The sequence below is a fragment of the Lucilia cuprina genome, chromosome 3 (genome assembly GCF_022045245.1).
Source record: "Lucilia cuprina isolate Lc7/37 chromosome 3, ASM2204524v1, whole genome shotgun sequence".
Taxonomy (NCBI): Eukaryota; Metazoa; Arthropoda; class Insecta; order Diptera; family Calliphoridae; genus Lucilia; species Lucilia cuprina.
The window spans coordinates 43,423,661-43,444,049 of record NC_060951.1 but is presented as its reverse complement, the minus strand read 5'-3'; the positions used below and the strand labels follow the sequence as shown (position 1 = coordinate 43,444,049).

At 31.0% G+C, this 20,389-nt stretch overlaps 2 protein-coding genes across 4 annotated transcripts in view; one reads left to right on the top strand and one right to left on the bottom strand.

The window, feature by feature from the left end:
* LOC111680147 (anoctamin-2) overlaps positions 1-20,389 on the top strand; it is a 181,412-nt gene that overhangs the window by 138,599 nt on the left and 22,424 nt on the right. The window contains exons 1-2 of one of the 3 annotated variants that reach the window (XM_046946195.1): positions 13,695-14,022; positions 15,176-15,682. The exons of 1 other annotated variant lie outside the window; for it this stretch is intronic. The gene's annotated coding sequence lies outside the window, so the exon portion shown is untranslated. Of the gene's footprint in view, positions 1-13,694; positions 14,023-15,073; positions 15,683-20,389 lie in introns of those variants that run through there. One more of the 3 variants, XM_046946196.1, reaches the window with a different exon arrangement.
* Positions 1,283-2,539, bottom strand: LOC111680121 (keratin, type I cytoskeletal 9-like). Its single transcript, XM_046946200.1, has 2 exons — positions 2,382-2,539; positions 1,283-2,303 (listed from the first exon to the last, which is right to left on the bottom strand). Exons 1-2 carry the CDS (start codon positions 2,385-2,387, stop codon positions 1,569-1,571), a joined length of 741 nt encoding a protein of 246 aa, XP_046802156.1. The 5' UTR covers positions 2,388-2,539; the 3' UTR covers positions 1,283-1,568.

Here is a 20,389-nt window from a genome sequence, read left to right as displayed (position 1 = left end):
GATAGATAGATAGATAGATAGATAGATAGATAGATAGATAGATAGATAGATAGATAGATAGATAGATAGATAGATAGATAGATAGATAGATAGATTTGTTAGTTAGTTCGCTAGTTTGAAAGGAGGATGTACATATATACATCAAATCCCAAGAAATACACCTAGGCCTCTATCGGATCTGTTGTGCGCACCTTAACCAGTGCCAAAGGTGGGAATCAAACCCATCAACTTCGGTCTACCAGACTAGAACACTAACCACTAAACTACCATGGTTACTGTTCGGTTATAGCGGAGTTCATTTAAATCGCCTAGAAATGTAATTTTTTCGACATTTTTAGAAATTAATAACTTTTTAAATTCTTTACAAATCTGCTACAGTTGCTGAGATGAACGTACAGAAATCGTTAGATCGAATCGAAAAGTAATTTTGAGTCGATTAAAACAATCTCAAGTAGGTAAAGTTCCAATATTTTAGTTCGTTATAAACAAATTTTTACAAAACATAATATTATCCGCACTATAGTAAGTGTAGGAATTTAAATACAATGAAAAAAAGGTATAGTTTTCAAGCTTTAGGTAAAGATTTCCCAAAGAAAGATGATTTGCCTATGTGATTCGTTAGTAGGTCAGACACAAATTTTCAGCTTTATCGGTCAAGAGCTGCCGGATTTAGAGGGGGTCAAAGTTGTACATTTACAAGTTTTTTTACATGAGTGCAACTTTAAAACCTATTGATCATAATAAATATTTTTCAAAAGAGTTTAGAAAAATATATCTTTAATATTTTTTTCAAAGAGTTTTTCTTAATTTTCTTTTTCAAATTATGATCCTATAAAGGATTAGTGGGATGCAAGTGTAAAAAAGTATTTTAACTCCAATAGCAAAGTTTTTGAGTGAAGTCATTATTTGTTCACATATGCAACTTACATCAAAAAAGGGAAGCTACAAAGCTCTTAATGGTCTAAGCTTTCTTTTGAGTAATAAAAATACAACAAATTCATCCAAATTAGAATACATAGATTTTTAAAGTTTGACACGAACTTCTTCATATATATAAATAAAGGTGTCTCTGTTAAAGCGTCTGATATATGATAAAAAACTGAGATTACATTAAAAAAAAAAAAAAAACAATATTGTTCGACAATTTTGACCTGTAAGCAATGCATCCGTCCACTTTATTTTATTTTAACATCTAATCGCTCATTTCGAAAACCTCTAATTTTTACAAATTCATCAATCATTCCCCTTATTTCCCCACATTCCATAAAAATACAATTATAAATTTGTTTTAAAATTTTTTTGTAATTTTATTTATTTTTTGGTCAACAATTAAAAAAATATGTTTTAATTAATAACAACATTATTAATGTCTACACGTTGAAACTTAAAAAACTAGCAACAAAATGATTGGTTTTAGTAGCCAACCAATAGAGGTGAATGGTGTGGAAACAGGAACAAAGTAATAAAATTGGAAATATATCACAAAAGATTAAAGATTAGATTGATTTAACAAAGCAATGGCAGATGTGTTTCTTTGACTGGAAAGTTAGTCAATGTGGTGATTAGATTTACCAACCACCATGACCACCAGAGGACCAACCGCCACCAAGGCTGCCACCACTGTAACCGGAGCTGCCACCACTGACGACCTTAACGATTTTCACTTCACCGCCAGCATGACCACCGGAGGAGAAACCACCGTGACCACCGGAGGAGAAACCACCATGACCGCCGGAGGAGAAACCACCACCATAAGAGTAGCCAGCATCACCACCAGAGAAGCCACCATGACCGCCAGCAGCGAAACCACCATCTTCATGGACTACTTTAACGATTTTGACTTCACCGCCAGCGTGGCCACCAGAGAAACCACCATGACCGCCAGAGAAACCACCATGACCGCCGGAAGAGTAACCGCCATGACCGCCGGAGGAACCGTGAGAGATAACTTTAACGATTTTAACATCTTCAACACCACCGTGTCCACCGCCATAGCCGCCATCGAAACCACCGCTGTAACCGCCATCGAAACCACCACCGAAACCGGCATCATGACCAGATTCATGGACTACCTTGACAATAGAAGCGCTGCTGCCACCGGAGTGACCGCCAGAGTAACCACCAGAGTAGCCACCAGAGTAGCCACCGGAATGACCGCCGGAGTAGCCACCTGAGTGACCACCGGAGTAGCCACCAGAATGACCGCCACCAACGCCATAACTGTAGCCACTAGAGCTACCACCGCCAAGACCCAAAAATCCAGCTTGGGCAACAGCCACTAAAGCAAACAGGCATACGAAAACCTAAAAACATTAAAACGTATTTGTAATTAAATCCAAATCACACCAACATCCAAATAGTATTCCAATCTTCGAACCCACCTTCATTTTGTTGTAATTTATGCTTAATTTAAAATCAAATTGTGTAGACAAAGCTAACCAAACTGTAGTTCCAAACTGTGTTTAGATAACTAACGATATTTTCAAAATTTGCACCAACTTTTATACTACAAACTTCACAACACAACATTACGAGCGTTTAACATCGAGATTATGCAGAGAGATACAACATTTTATGTTCAAATGAGCGAGTATGTATCTGCATGTAAAACAAAAAAAGACAAGCCAACGTAAAAAACATTATCGTGGTCGTCTTCATCGTCATCAGCCAACATTATTATGGGCTAAAAACAACATTTTTGCAGCATTAAAGTGAAGGTGACCTAAATGAAAACGAAAGTCTTTTATACGAGAGTATCTTCATCGAAATATTCGACGTCATCCTATAAAGAGCTAATCAATTTGTTGCCAATGAGTAAAACTAAAATGTTTTAGTTTTACTCATTGATCACAACAAGGAAATTTTCGCTTATAAAAATTGCAACAGGGATATTTATTGGATTACGAGAGATTGAAAGAAATTCCATGCTAAATAAAAAAAAATATGACCATATTTTATTCATTACAAATTATTACTAATTTTCTAACAAATTACTCATAATTATCTATCATATCGAAGTTTTAATTTTTCATTTATAATTTGCTAATTTAAAATAACAAATGTATTGCTAATTTTATTCATGTCAATTGAAGAGCATTTCATTTAAAATGCAAACATTAATTTACGATATTTATGTTTCAATCAAATGAGTGCTAAACATACGTATTTGTTTTTGTGTTTCGTTTTCATTCAGGTAAATCCGATAATTCTTGCTTCATATTTCACATATTTCTTTCAAAGTGCGTGATCGGTTAGTAAGATGACATGGCAAAAACAAAACAAGTTCCCTTGTTAAAAAGAGGGAAGATTCAATTCCCATTTAAGAGTTATCATAGTACTTTGTTACAATTATTCCCACATGGATTTATTAAAATTTCCTAAGCATTTACTTAGGTTATGTTAACTTGTATGTATCTTGGCGAATTGACAAAGAACTGCAGGCTTTAACCACTTTCAATCGCTTTCAGGGACTGAGGTCCATTCAAAAATAAATATTTTTGATTATTCTGATACTCAGTACGTTAATATCTGTCGATTGCATTATCATTATAAATTGAAATTGCTGCTTAACTCATTCACTTATACGGGATAACGGTGTCCCAAAACTTTTTTAATTTTGCTCAATTTAAAGCGTTATTTTGGGTTCTCAGCTATTTCCCAAAAAATACGTTATTTTTAAGAATTTGATGTCACTACATGTTAAAAAGGATAATATCCTGCGATATGCTTTAAAAACACTTTATTAAAATTTTTCATTAAAAATGATCATTTAAGATCAAAATAAAGTGTGTAGTGAAGTCATACGGTTAAATGCGAGATCAATTTCGCAACCAGAAATCGATTGCAATTGTATATAGCCTCAATGTTTTATGCCCATCAGATCTTCCTTTCAAATCAATTTTAAAAAAAATATTTTTCAATTGTTAAAATTTTCAAGATCGGTGCCTTCAATAAGTTAACTGTTTTTGGGTATCATTAGTGTGCCCCTCTATCAAGGTGGAGGTGTTTTTTACACTTAGAAACTTGTTTTGTTTCGTCATTCTTTTCATTCGTTGTATAAAAACGAATCAATATAATTAATATGTTGTTGCTAAAACAAAAGTTTCTCTGTGTAGACATTAAGTAAATTTTAAAATATAATTAAGAAAAAGTTTTTCAGCAAAAATTTCTTTGTGTGAACTGTCACTTGGTTGTGTTCTAATCGGTCAGTCAAAAAATTGTGGGTTCGATTTGCAGCAGAGACTCTTCTATAATAGATAGTTATAGTGGCCTAGGTATATTTCATAACATACATTACCTACTTTCAAACTAATGTACTTTTGAGGACAGATACCAACCAAAAACTTCTAGGAACAACATTGGAAAAAATTCAAAACCCTGAGAACAATTACACGTTTCTAAAAGATTGAGTAGCGCTTAATACGAATGTGTCCTCAGATTTTCTCTATTGCGTCCGGGATTTGATATATCGTGTCTTGAAATCTCGAAAACACCATTATTGTCTCTTTTTGTTCCCCCCGAGGGCATGTTACTTTGGCGAGACCTCCGCCTTGGTGTTATTGCAATCCCGGGGTATAAAGAGGTGGCCAATACATCCACTCTGACCGGGATTGAAAAATTGGTTACAGTCTACTGTTTGGCTTTGTCTATGCATATACTGCCAGAGGTTAGACCAGAGCACCGCATTATCTGGTACTGCGGGGAGAGTAAGTGGCGGTTAAAAAACTGATGCATGATAATAGTCAATATTTCGGGATAAGTTCGATGTTGTTGCCGAGAACAACAGATACCCCGCAGTCGAGTGACTGTGGGAGTAAGCGTTGGAAATGAGTTGCTATTAATTGTATATGGTACGGGATGAATGTGAGGTTCGGTGGGCCTTACCCAACCCGTCTACCTAATAAATGTGTCGTATGTTTTTCTCTTATGAATGTGTCGTATAAATGAGATGTGTGCTGGGTTGAATGATGATGGATGAAAGGTATCATATAAATTTGATGCCATTGAACTTTCCTTCCTTGTCAGATATGTTCAGAGTTTACTCTGTTCATATGAGCATTACCTCAGTGTGTCCCTGTGAGTAAGAACAATGTCTACAGCTTATTGATGATCGTACTTCGGCCTAACGGTCATCCAATGATCAAGAGATTAGATAGCTCGAGTACTCCAGCAAAGTACTTGTACATGGACCGGTCAGAACCAATGTGAAAAAATTGCCACCGGCGTTTTTCATTGAAGAACAAAGGGGCGATGGTAGACCGTTCTCAAGTCTACCCAGTGGTTGAAAAAAACCACCGTGGGATAAGGCCGTCAAGGCAGGTGCTCACGTTAAACTCTCGACATTCCTGTCTCTTTTTGTGACATTATAATAGTGACAAGAATAGTTTATTTAAAAAATGTTGTCATCTTCATTCTTTTTGGAGATAAATTCACTGAAAACTTATGGTTTTTACAACCTGAACATCTAAATTGCGGAGAGTATTGTGCTTTGTAAATACTATTTATAACGAATAAAAATATAATTCAACGGAATATTATTCAAGGGAAGATATCTAAACAACTGCAATATATTTTGTGTTATTTGTATAATAAATGAAAAATACAGTTTTTGTCAATTTATTGTTATAATAAGTGAAGATATCTCAAAAAAAGCAGATATGTGGGATATTTTGTTATCTTCGAGAAGATTCGCATTCAGCGGGACTCGGTCTATATATACTTTGGTCTCTAGTTTAAAAATATGTCGGCCTGTGTAATTGCATCCAGCTTTCTATATTTAAGTATTTTCTTTTAATTGTTATAATTTCTGATATTTTGCGTCGATGATTTTTGTCACATATTTTTTGTTTACATATTTCCTTTTTTTTTTTGTTTACAAGGCCTAAGCTTGCGAACGACCATTCACTGCGTTGCAGTTTCTCTGTGAGGTCTTAACAGAAGCTCCTAATAAATAACAAATTTGAGAAAATATTATTTTCTTGCAAGGTACATTTACGCATAGACAACTATGGCAACAAACAGTTTCTAGCATTTTGTTAAGAATGGTTAAAGAAATAATAATTTCGTCCCTACAAACATCAGAACTTTAACGGATTATGGTTACAAATAGCTTACCAAAGGCTCAACAAATCTCTCTAAAAGACAAATATGAGTCATGGTTATTCAAAAAAAATAAATTTTCTTTTAAGATTTTTATCGTCTCGCATATACTTAAAATAATGATATGATTTGAATATTTTATATTAACAAATATAAAGACTTAAATTTATAGCTGGGCCTTACCTTAAACTTATCGCTTGAAATACTAATGTTTTGTTTTCAAAAACAAAACCTAATAAAATCAAACAACTATTGCAAATAATTTCAATACAGTTACGAACCATTAAATATTCTATTGAAATGTATAACTGTTAAATTACATGAATGCCATAATAAAATAATCTTAAATGGGGTTCACTTGCTGAAAGAAAAAATAAACAGCCATTAAGGGGAACTAATTCCCCGGATATATATAAAAATAATTTTAAAGATATATAAATATGTAGCACAAATTTTAGTTAATAATTTGCAAAACTCCTTTTTTAAAAAAAAAACTGGTTTTAAAGTTGAAGTTGTTGAAACGAAAGATATGAGACACATAGAGGATGACTACTGCCATGTCAGTGTAACTTCTTGAAAATAAAATCTGGATATTGACACAGATACAACTGGTTATCGTTTTCATTTTCATTTATGTTATTTTGTTTTTTTTTTTTAAATTTTTTGCTTTTCTCGGTAGCTGTGATTGACCTCTTATTATGGTTACAGAGAAGGCGTTTACTTTCATTAAAAAATAAAAATTTTGAATGCAAACAAAACGAAATAAAAATAATGATTAACAATTTAAAACACGCAGTTTGCTTTGGTCTTTACTATAGATGTTGAGTCAGTGAGTCAAACTGACACTTGGTCAGTTGGTTAAAAGTTGATTTTGCAATTTCATACAACACTGAGGTACATCTTTGTGGTATTGTTTTAAGAGCATGTTAAACAAAGTCGAATTTAAGACAATTTTAACTGTATTTTATATAGTGTTGACAAATTTCTGTTAATTTTTTTTTTTGCAATTACCTAAAGTACAGAGATTAATAAGTTTTTCAAGTGATAATGTTTACAGAAAAAACATGTACATATAAATTAAACTGTACATTATTTTCCCTCATTTTAATTAATTAAAAACAACATTTTGTTAATTATTGTATAACAAGTGCGTGGGAAATATTTAAAGTGTAGACTTTTTGACTCGCGTATTTTGGTCAACATTCTCTCTTTTGCATTAAAATCTGCATAATTAAGAAAATTATTCAAAATTATGCAAATTATTCAAAATTATGTCTCAGCTAAAAAAAGCAAATGAAAAGAAAACTTCAACTTTTGACATCTACCTTTGTTTAGGTAATTTATCAAGCAGCAATTTAAAGTCAAAGACACCATACATTGAATAATCGTTTCATTGAAAATTTGCAATAAATTTAAATCACAAATAAATAAAAATTTGCAAACACGCGTCATTAAAAAATGCAAATATCATATAGTAGATTCAAAGAAGTCGGCTTTTTTGCTTTAAAATGCTTAACTTAGAGGTGTGTATATTTATGTTGCTTGTCTTTTTTCTGTTAGAGTTAATTATGCTAATACATGGATTCAGCTGCAATAAAGATTAATTTAGAGCAAATGTTAAAATAAAGTATTTTGATAGATAGAGAGAAACAAATAATTTAATTGAGTTGGACAAATTTGGCATGTGTGAAGTTTGATGGGTATAATGACAAATTTAGTACGACCAATGGGTGAAAAGTTACACTCATTTGAACAAAAAATCTTGCATGGCCAAAATGTCGAACTTTGACCCCCTCTCAATCCGGCAGTTCTTGACCAATCGAGCTGAAAACTTGTGTTTGGCTTACTATCCAACAGTACTTCTTCCAATGCGATACAATATGCTGTAGTATTTAAAAGATTCGGAACTGCTGAATTCAGCACTTAAACTTGTAGTTTTCAAGATGGAGTCTACGTAAATCTTAAATACAAATACATAGAGGTAGAAAAGTGTCAAAAGAGAGCTTACAATGTTTGTTAACATTTAGACAATGGAGGTATATAAAATTTAAATAACACCAAGTTATAAATTTGATAACCACCGTTGTAATTTTAACAATGCATTGTTGTCACTGCAATAACAAATTTTTGTTATTTCGATTACGCTTTATATCTTTTCGGCAATTCAATATTGTGATTGGGAAAACGATTCGTTGTTCTCTCAACAACGCACCGATCTGTTTGAAAACATTTGTGTTGATTTTCGTACATGTTTTGACAACGTATGTTGTTAAAAGATTACTCTTTGGTGTTATACACTTATGTCTATAATTTTAAAATGTCTAATTATCTTTGTTTATATTTATATCGAATCATCAGAAATATTTGTCTACCAAATTAGCGGAGTCAATAAATGTCCGTCTGTCTGTCTGTATATCTACGAAATCTGAGAATTTTCTTTAATATTTAATATAGAGACAAAAAATAAGTATGTAAGGCTCGGAGTTAGTAATAACCTATAAAAGGGTACTTTTTCGTTTTTTAAAAGGTACTCTTTGAACTTTTATAATATTGGAAATAGAAACAGTAAATTAAGAATGTACTCCGGTCAGTTATTTTTCGGTATTTTTTGAATTTTCTATAAAATTGAATCTACAAGTATGAAATTATGCATATAGGGTGGTAATAAATAAGAATCTATAAACAATATCAATATAGAGAGTACATATATAAGATTTGGCATAGCCGAATAGGAAGTCTTACTTCTTTTATTTCCATACGTCTGTGCCGCGGTCTTAAACTTTTTTAAATTCTGATATATAGACAATAAATAATGCAGTAAAAAAAGTAACACATAGTTCAATATCTCTCAAAGATCCCCCGGGGCATGTTTCCTTGATGTATGACCCACATCTTGGTGTATTGCAAAACTGGGGTAAATAGGTGCTACCAGTACCTTTAGTCTGCTGAGACTATAAACTGGTGTTTACATTTCACTTCCAGGTTTATCTTTGTATGATTTGAAATGGGATCTAACCAGAGCACCACATAATCTGGTCCAATAATCTGGTCTCACCACAGGACTATGGGAGTGGGTTTGGTTTAAATCTAAATCTCAAGAAGGGGGGAGCTTATTTAAAAGATTGATACACGGTGAAATATAATTTTCATGGCAATTGAGCAAAGTGCATGTATACTGAATCGGACATCCATATATATAGATTGCAACCGTCGTGTAAGGTACACAATGGAGCTGTTACTTTTTCTGATTCAGTGGATGAAAAAGACTACCGTAAAATAGTCCGTCAAGGCTGTGTTCACGTAAAGCACTTCGACATCATCGCTCAAAGATTAAAATCAATTTTTCGCGTAAAGTACACAATGGAGCAGTAGTGAGCTGTTTCTTTTTTCTAACCTAGTGGATGAAAAAGACCTTCGTGAAAAAGTCCCTCACGTAAAGAACCTCGACTTCTTCTCTAAAAGATTAAAATCGATTTTTTGATTTGTGTCAATTGTTATTTTGCTATCAGTTCTCAATGGGTTAAAACTTAAACACTTACTTAAAATTAGTTGTATCTGTATGTGTAATACATTACAAATGCAATATTAAAATCCATTATGCAAGCATGTCAAAATAGTATTAATATGATTTGTTAAGCTATAGCATTATTTCTTGTGGACCAACCAACTAATAATACAAACTTTTTTTGTACCCAACAAAAAAACGTATGAATACAAAAGAAAGATGTTAAACCTAATAATTTAAGACATGGTACTCTAGCATTAATCTTCTTTCCGGTACTTTCAACTTTTATTTGGTTGTCAAAAATATTAAATCATATTTAATTTAAATTTATATTTATATAAAAATATATATGTAATATTTTCCGGTATGTACCACTTTTTAAATATATTGCAAAAAATAACAAAAATAAAAAAACGTTAATAGTTCAAAAGGAAATGGGATTTTTCTTATTGCTTCATTGATTTTTGACCAAAAAAAGTGAAACATTTCTTCTATTAAATCACCTTAAATGATGATGGAGTGACTGGGCTTAATCATTATGATGCATCATTGGTAGTTTAATATTTTTAACATGATTTTAAGATGACTTTGATGATTATTTTGTGTTGTGTTGTTTTTGTATAAATAACTTTTATTTGATTATAACTTGTATTTGAAATATATTATTATTTTGAGAGTTCGGCTTATGACTGGCGTTTGAGTATTTTTAATAATGACTTGTTGTTTTCGAATTGTTTTACAACTTTAAAATAGGAGGTATTATAATTGAGTGTAGAGCTTGCCAAATTAGGTAACAGTGACAAAATGTTTTTTTTTTTTTTTTTTTTTGTCAAATTGTTATCAATTAAAACCTTCATTTGGATTACGAAAATATTCGCTAAATCGAAAGTAGCTGCTTTGTATTTCAGTCTATACCTCCTTCAAGCCACTATTGAACAAAATATATTTTTACAATCAGTAGCGTGTTTTTAGGTCGTTTCTTATTAATCCATCTTTAATCACAGTCATTTTGTTTTGATTTTTTAGTTGTTGTTATATTGAGTGTTATTTAATGTAAATTATTTAATTTTTTTTAATCTGCATTTGATGGGAAAAATTGTCACAATAGCCGCCTTAACATTATTAATTTAGACATGTTTTTGGTATATGCCTAAAACAAAAACTGAAAGATAAAATAACAAAATAAAAACATTTAAATTTAATGTTGTTTTGTTTTTCGAATGGCAAAGATGAATTTAAATTAAAAACGTTTTTGAAACCTTTTATAGGCTGTTAACTTTTTTTATTCGCAGTTAATTTATCACGAAATGTAACAATATCAAAAGAGAAACATACAAGATTCACATTAGTTCAAAAAAAAGTTATTTTTGATCTACAATACCTTCAGATACAGTGGGTAATTTAAAGTTAAAACAAGTATGAATGTATAGTCGGGCATGGCCGGCCTTATGATACCCTAAACCCTACACCAGTCAGTATGTTAAAAATGTGGATTATTTATTAAAAATTAATTAATTTGTTTTAAACCTTATTATGGAATATTTTTACTTATTGTTGACAAAAAAAGAGATTTTCTTCAAGAGGCATCATAGGGGAGTAGGGGTAAATATGGGCCTTTCCTTAAAATTTACGTCTACTTCAAAGTTATTTATGTAGATTTTAATCGTTTTTATTTTTATTTTGACTTTCCAGTAATTTTCTCAAGGGAAGTTTGTATGGGGCCTAGTGTCAAATGAGGCCCAATCATTATAAAAATTAGTAGTGCCATGTCAAAGTTTTATAAAACAAAGTTTTGTTGATTTTTTTTTGGCATAATAGAACATTTAACGTAATTATTAGCCTAAAAGCCCGGTTCGGGGTACGGTTGAATGGGGGCTAGACTAAATAACGAACCGATTTCAACCATTTTCAATAACATTTGTCCTTGGACCAAAGTAATAATATGCGCCGAATTTCATTTTCATTATATTGAAAATTGCGACTAAGTTTACATAGATACACAGACAGACGGACGGACAGACAGATAGACGGACATAGCTAAATTGGCCCATAAAGTGATTCTGAGACGATTGGTATACTTTAAGATGGGTCTAATACTAATATTTTTGGGTGTTACAAACATCAGCACAAACGCATAATACTCTCCCCACTATAATGTAGATTAAATTTGAAACAAATAAGTTCTATAGGAACTTAAATCCTTCTACCAAATTCCAGAGAAACGGTCTGTAATAGTCCCAATACTGTAAACCAGTTTATTGGCAATAAATCGTTAAAATTATAATAACGTGTTCATAGAAAACTTTAAAATGATTTATATCTTGATCCATTATTGACATAAGACCCATTAAAGGTCATATTCTTAAAATTATCCTAACACATGCGTAGATGTCGCTAGTTAGCGAGTTTAATCGGAGGCCTTGTGATACTCTTAAAATCGCCATTCCCATATGTTGAGAGAATGGTTTCCTTCCCCATAGATCATGTTTATTAGTGACTCATATCTGAAACAGTCCAGACTCTATAAAGATAAAGTAGTCTGTGCACGTCCAATAATACAGTGCCCAGTAATTATACCAGTGAGAAGCCTAATCGAGTTCTTACTGAGAGACAAGAGACTCCAAAATCTTATCCATTGTCAGAATGGGTCAGAGCAGTCTTGATATACTAGTGGAAACATTTGACTACCTGAGTTCCGTCAAATTTAGAGCATAGTTATCTAACAATTTTAATAATGCGAATATCCAATTACCCAACAATTCCCCCTGGGGCACATTTAACCCCACAGTCACTCACAATTTACATAGAAATTCTCCCGAAGGAAACTCCATCTTAGTGTTATAGCAATATGCGGAGAAAAGGAGGTGCTACTAATACCTCTAGTGTACCGGGACTTTAAAGCGGTGATGTCAAATGTATCCTCGCCCTTTCCTTTAAATGATTTGGCATGGAGTCGAACCAGAGTACCGGATAATCTAGCACTATGGGTGTAAGTTGGTTGAGGTTCCTTCAGGATCCACGAGGCTACGGTTTAAAGTTAAATTCGGGAGAAGAGTATGTTGGTTTAAGAACTGATACATCCATAACATATATGTCTGGATTCTCTGTCCGACGTTCCTGCCATAATATCACTGGGTGATGAGACAGAGCAAACTATTGGGCATCTCTTAAATTTTCAGGTTGACACTTACTTCAGGAAAGTTATTACCTCAGGGAACATTTCTCGTGCTGTTTCCTTCTCAACAGGATACATATTGTTGCATGCTACTCAACATGTCGAGGCAATTATTGCGTTTGAATTGACTTTGAAAATTCCTACATCCTTTGTCACATTATCTCGACATAAAGAGGGACGCTAATTTATTGGCTAGGTATTTCAAACTACCAAGTACGTCTCTAGGCATTGCTGCCAAAACAACAGTGCCATCTTAGTAGTAGCGGGATTCAAGAGGCTAAGGAATGCTCTGGAATTAGTTAATAGGGATTGCATTCTTGAGAATCAAATCTTTCATGGCATTAAAATGGTGGTCACGCTCCGGCATATCCTGAAGATTGACTTCACCTGATATTGGGTTCTCTCCTGCTATATACTTAAGGCCAGTGATTGCTTTTTCCTTCTCGGGTTATGCATTGGGATTTATTCCTTACTGCCAGTCATTTTGCTACATGTGTAAATCCCCAATAAAGTGATGTATAATTAGTACAATTTTTTAAATGACAGACTAACTATAAATAAATGTATTTCCTGCACCAAGTCACATCCGCTTGAAAACCCGCCGGTTGTTGTCTTCACTAATATTGAATATTCCAGCAGTTCCCGTTATTTTCAGCAACATTTTTCAACAGCTGTGAAACACTCTGTTAAACAGCTGTCTTTTTATTTCGATTCTCTTTCCACCATCATTCATCACGTATTTGACACAATTCCAACCCAAACACAAACATTATTATGCCAAGAACAACAACAAAAAAACACACGTTGTTGTGTTTTTGTTTTTTATGTTTTCGAGTTTAGAGTAGATTTCTATAACAACAATTTGACAGTTTAACATTTTCTACGTTACGTTAAGGTTCATTCATAAAATACTTTACGGAATTCAAAATTTCGTTTGTATACATTTCAAATACGATTTGTTTTTTTTACTTCTTTTTCTTCGTGTTGTTTCCTTTTGAAAGCGAGAGTTTGTGTAACACAGTGTGTGTGTGTTTTTATTCCTTTTCGTCCTTTTTATATTTTCTAACTACAAATTGAATAACGCGTTTTACGGGAAAATGAAAAAAATTACTATTATTTATTTATATTTAATAACAAGATTTTTTTGTAAAATTAAAGAAATGTATATTTTGTAAATAGTTTCTTCATTTTTTGGTGTTGTTATTTTTCCAATACTCAGTGCATTTTTCCCCAAACACATTAAGTAATTAATTATTAAACAAAAAAGCAAAAAATATTGTATATGAAAAGAAATATAAAACAAAATTCTCATGAAATTGTGAATTTTTGTAAAATGATGTCATTTGTTTGTTTGTTGTATGAATGATGTAGTGAAAATATGAATATATATAAAAAAGAATTAAATAAAATTATGAATTTAACAAAGAACCAATAGTGTCTGGATATAAACAAGCTACAATAAAACAAAATAATATAAAAAAATGAAAATAAAAATTTTGTAGTAAAAAATTTCTTAGAAGTCGAATAGCATTTTTGCCATCCAAAGAACCAACCCAACATCTGTGAATTCATTTGTTGAGTGTTTGAGAGTTTGTATCTGTGTATATTTAGTTGTGTTTGTGTGTCTCTAAGAGTGTCTTGTACGTCAAGATTAAATTGAAGTGTTTCTCCTCCGGGCTATATCAAACCATCAACAACAACAGCAGTACTAGACAGCAGCATCTGCACTACTTCACCATTTCCATCTAGATATATTACAAATTTATCTAGATCTTTATAATTGCATTTTAAAAATGTTTTTCTCAATTTAAATTTCAGAACATTTCTAGTTCATTTCTAATGATGTTCTAGTATAGTTCTAGTTCAATTGTAGTTAAGTTGTAGTTCAGTTTTAGTTTAGTTCTAGTTCAGTTCTAGTTCAGTTCTAGTTCAGTTCTAGTTCAGTTCTAGTTCAGTTCTAGTTCAGTTCTAGTTCAGTTCTAGTTCAGTTCTAGTTCAGTTCTAGTTCAGTTCTAGTTCAGTTCTAGTTCAGTTCTAGTTCAGTTCTAGTTCACTTCTAGTTCAGTTCTAGTTCAGTTCTAGTTCAGTTCTAGTTCAGTTCTAGTTCAGTTCTAGTTCAGTTCTAGTTCAGTTCTAGTTCAGTTCTAGTTCAGTTATAGTTCAGTTCTAGTTCAGTTCTAGTTCAGTTCTAGTTCAGTTCTAGTTCAGTTCTAGTTCAGTTCTAGTTCAGTACTAGATCAGTTCTAGTTCATTTCTACTTCAGTTCTAGTTCAGTTCTTTTCTAAATTTTAAATTTTGTAAAAACATTTTGGAGATGGTGTAAGTTTTAGAATTCTTTCTACTTCATCGACCTTTCAGAATTGAAAATAATTGTCTTTTGTTGTTGTTTCTTTAAGTTTTTACTAAGGTTGCAAGGCAATTGAAATACAATGTAGTTGAAAGTCAACTATGTTTATTACAAAGGGAGGAGCCCCATTCCAATTCGAACGTACAAAGATGCTACGTAGTTACGCATAGTTGGAAATTTGTGTTGAAGTGTATATAAAACAACAACTATAAAGTAAAAAGAACTAAAAAGAATTAAAATAGAAAGAGCAGAAAATTAATAAAAACATTTTATAGAAAGCTTAAAAAATTCAACGAAGTATACATATTTAAAAAAATACAAGAAAACATCAAAACTACAAAGTGTTTTGTTCTCAAAAAAAAAAAAAAAAATTAAATAAAATAATAATAATTATAAAAAGACTATAGCAAATCTTTAAATATATCAAAAATTTCAAACATCGGAAAAATCTTAAACTAAATCAGACAATTCAGACAGTCACACACATCGTTATTTTTAGCGGGTTTAACCAAATTAAACTTTATAATTTCATATTTTTTATTTTCTTCTAAAAGTCGTAAGTTTTTGTTTGTTCATTTTATTTTTTTTTTTTATTTTATTTAAGTAACTAACAGATTAAATATTTAAGATAAATATTGATATATAATATATATATATATATATATTATATATATATATATATAATATATATATATATATATATATATATATATATATATATATATATATATATATATATATATATATATATATATATAATATATATATATATATATATTATATATATGATAAACTCTCTAATAACAAAAAAATATATTTAACTGCATGTGGGTTTTAACTAATAATAATGCAAACAACTTTTAACTGATTCGTCATCTTTAATCACATATTATCAACAAAATTTATTAACAATTCGAAATAAATAAGTCAAGAAAAATATTTATTTTTTGAAATGTGCATAAAATATTTAAATTTAAGAACATTTTAAAAAATGCAAATTAAAATGTAAATAACACATACAATGTTTAAAATCTTAAAACTCTTACATCTAAAAAATATTTTAATATTTGAATCCAGTAAGCAGACTTACTTTTAACCAAAGTCTACTCGACTAAAATAAAGTAGGCGATCTTATCTCTGAACTACCTATTATAAAAGTTAAGAAGTACCTAGTACCTAGTGTTTTTACATATCACATAAACTGCAAAATCATGGAAATTACTTCGTTTGTACATATTTACACTTAAATTCTTTTTTGTGCAAATATTTTTTTATTTTTAAATTCGCGCAACAAAATGCTCTTGTTTTTTATTACTGTTGACTGATTCAATTAATGTCTTTAGTTATTTTATTTCAGTTAACACACTAACCCACTGCTGTTAATACTTATCAAAACACAAAAATCTACAGCTTAAGACACTCTCACTTTGGCAAATACTTATGTGGAACACCCACTATAGCCAATAAAACCTGAGAGGAGTATAAGTATATTATCAAATAGTAAACACTAGACAATAATGTTATTTAACAACAGTGGTAATGCAAAAGTTTATTTGGGAATTTCACAGTTAACTATTACAAGATGCCAAAATTGAAATTTCGTGTTAAGTCCTGTCACTAACTTTTAAATATTTTAGTAAAATATTTAGTTCAGTTCTAGTTCAGTTCTAGTTCAGTTCTAGTTCAGTTCTAGTTCAGTTCTAGTTCAGTTCTAGTTCAGTTCTAGTTCAGTTCTAGTTCAGTTCTAGTTCAGTTCTAGTTCAGTTCTAGTTCAGTTCTAGTTCAGTTCTAGTTCAGTTCTAGTTCAGTTCTAGTTCAGTTCTAGTTCAGTTCTAGTTCAGTTCTAGTTCAGTTCTAGTTCAGTTCTAGTTCAGTTCTAGTTCAGTTCTAGTTCAGTTCTAGTTCAGTTCTAGTTCAGTTCTAGTTCAGTCTAGTTCAGTTCTAGTTCAGTTCTACGTTAGTTCTAATACAATTTCAGCTATAACATTTGAGTAAATTCAGCCCAAAATGTGATTTTAAAAAATTTAATTGCATTTAGTGCTTTTTTAGAATAAAGTATTATTGTATATTTCCACACTTTGATTATAGGTAATTTGCAGTATTAGTATGTATACATTTAGTGTCAATTAGGTATACATTATATATACGAATATAAATTCTAATTTATGATAATCTTTTTTTAAAAGTAAAAACAGAAAAAAGTTTTGCTTTTCTACTATAAAAAACTTTGGTCAATCCTTTTGCAGAGGTGTGGTTTGTTAACTTAGAAACCTGAAACAATTCAATCTAACCTTAATGAAGTCAATATAAACCAATTTATACTTCCGTTTGCCAGTTGGTTTCTATTTCTTACGCTTTTTTTATTGTTCTTTCAGCAATGAAATCTAATAAATATTGAATATGTGCCACAATAAAAGAGCTAATGTTCTACAACACTGCTGTTGTTGGTTTTTTGTTTCTACTGTTAGTTGATGTTTTCTAAGACATTTCTAAGTTTTATACGAGTATATTCGTAAATTATTTTTTGTCGTTTAAATTCAGACTTTCTTCTCTTCAAATTGTCATTTGTCACGTTTTAAAAATCTGGTGCCACTTGTTGTGGCTTTTGATTCACAACCTTTACATACACAAACAAAACTATTTGTTTTATTTTTGTATGCCCTGTAGTTTAAGGAGTAACAATGGTGATTGGTACTTAAAGGCATCCATATTTTCCATTTGCGGCCTCAAAACTAGAGTACTGAGTAATTTTTCTTGTATTGGTTTACTGAATTATGATCTACTGTACCATGACTTGCATGGGTTTTGCATATGCATGTAATTACCATACACACACTTTAACACATAACCTCCGTATAAGTGAGCTCAGGAAATGTTTACTTACATGTGTGTGAGTATAAATATATGTCGGGTACAAGACCATTTGGGAATTCTTGATTTTTAATGTGTTCTTTGACTTTTGTCGAAGGAATTTGTTTTTAGGTTTTATTTTTAAAATGTTCTCTTTTATTTCGGTTCACACAAGTATTTGCGGTTAGTTTGGTTATGGTAATGTTAAAATATTGTTGTAGTTGTTGCATTCACTGTAATTTACATTGTCATTATTATGCCTGATTAAATTTCATTATTAAGTGTATGTATGAATTGTGAGAATATTTTTAATTACATGACGAAACTAAGTAGTGAAGTAAGAAATTGCTATCGTTGTTGTAACATTTCCTACAGATTTGTTTTTATTTTCTACAAGGGTCTTTTGGGTATCATTTAAATTGAATGACATTTATTTAAATGTTTTTAGAGGTTTCATAAAAAATCAAATAAAATTTGTATTCACTTTCCTTTTTTAGTATTGCATTAGTTTTTACCTTTAAAGAAAATAAGTTGTAAATTTTAAATAGTGTCGTATGGTAGCCTATAACGTAAGGGCGTCATATTTAAAATAATTTTGACATTTATGCAGCTCTATAGGCCAGAAACGCTTAAAAATATCACAAAATGGGGTTAATAAGATTAACCACAGAGTGAGTTTGAGATGACCCATTACTGATTGCTTAATATTCTTAAGAATTACACAGGTGACAATTTAGTAAATTGGGGACGCGATATCTTGTGCGGTGGGTTTAAATACAAGAACTAAAGTTCTGCACATGCACACAAAAGAGATCTCTCCAATAACCGGCATTATAGATAGGTATGGCTATCTGGTCAGAGCGTATTTCAAATGACTCCCTAAGCTTATAGTGCAGGAAGACTAGAAGTAATTGTCGAAACTCTTTTCTATAATATCAAAAAGAGGGCGGTTCTTCCAGAAAACATGCCATTGGGATATTCCTTAAAGCAATTGTCCACAATATGACGTCACTATTTCTTTGTATTTTTATTTATGAACTAGTTTACATACTCCACTTAACCTGTCCAACACTTTCCTGTGAGGACTGCTTTTATCAATTATCATATCATTTATAGATATTGAATTGAGGCATTTAGTTCAAAAAATATCTTTCAGACTCTTCATTCAATTGTGTTTTTTTTCTGACAATTCGTAATGATCTTGCAATAATTGATCAATTTTTATATTTGAACTTTATTTTTTAATTATTTCCATTTAATTTAATTAGTTTGTCTTCAAAAGGGCTTCTAAAGACATCAAGTGTCATTAACTTCCAAGTTAATTGAGTTTTATTTTGCATATACAAATTTATGGACATGCAAAATTATTATAAGACCTCTTGATACACATAATGAGTCAAGAGATCACTATACAAAGTTATAGCAGGTTTTCTATATAAAAAACAAAAACTGTTTGATCTTGATCTTACACACAATAAATATAATACAAACATCAACTCACGTATTAAGTTAATATGAATGAATGACTCTAGAAAAAAAGTAAAAACTTTAAGCAAAATAAACAAGTTAATGATCAAACCATACGTGTGCACACGATCTATCACACTCGTACAAAGCAATGAGTATGAATGGAAAAAGTTTAGCAGGTGTATAGAGAATTTGTTATGCCTTACGGGTTACTAAAATGAAAACGACATTGGATATGTTGTGGAAATATTTTACGGGAAATTACGATCGTTCGATTATGTTTCCGAGACTTTTTCTTTTGAATGTTTTAAACTGGCCATGATCTAAAACTTAAATTATTCCAGGCCAATGCTAAAGTTTAAACAGAATATAGATCTAGCTCATAGAACGTTTAAAGTTAAGGGTTATTTTAATTATTTTATAATTTTGTCCTAAAAAATATATGTTTACTGAATTCTGATCCAATACTAAATAAGATGCAATTAGATTAAAAAGTAAAATTTTTAATTTCAAAGATATTTGTATCATTGATCGTACGATCTATAAATTCGCATAACTCGACTCATTTATTAAGACATCTTTATTACATAAAAATATTTTGTTCTGAAAATAAGGAATCATTCCTGAAATGCGATCTGTTCAAAGTGTTCCCCCATTTCGCTCATTGATCGTAGGATCTATAAAGTCGCATAACTCGACTCATTTATTAAGACATCTTTATTACATAAAAATATTTTGTTCTGAAAATAAGGAATCATTTCTGTAATGCGATCTATTCAAAGTGTTCCCCCATTCTGCTCAAATTGGGTATAAATAATATGAAGTTTTGTAATTATAAATAACTAGCTATACCCAGTGTGCTTCGCTACCCTCATCGTAGTGGAATAAAATAAATATCATTATTGTAAATGTATATATATCTGCAATATCAATAATTCCCCTTTTA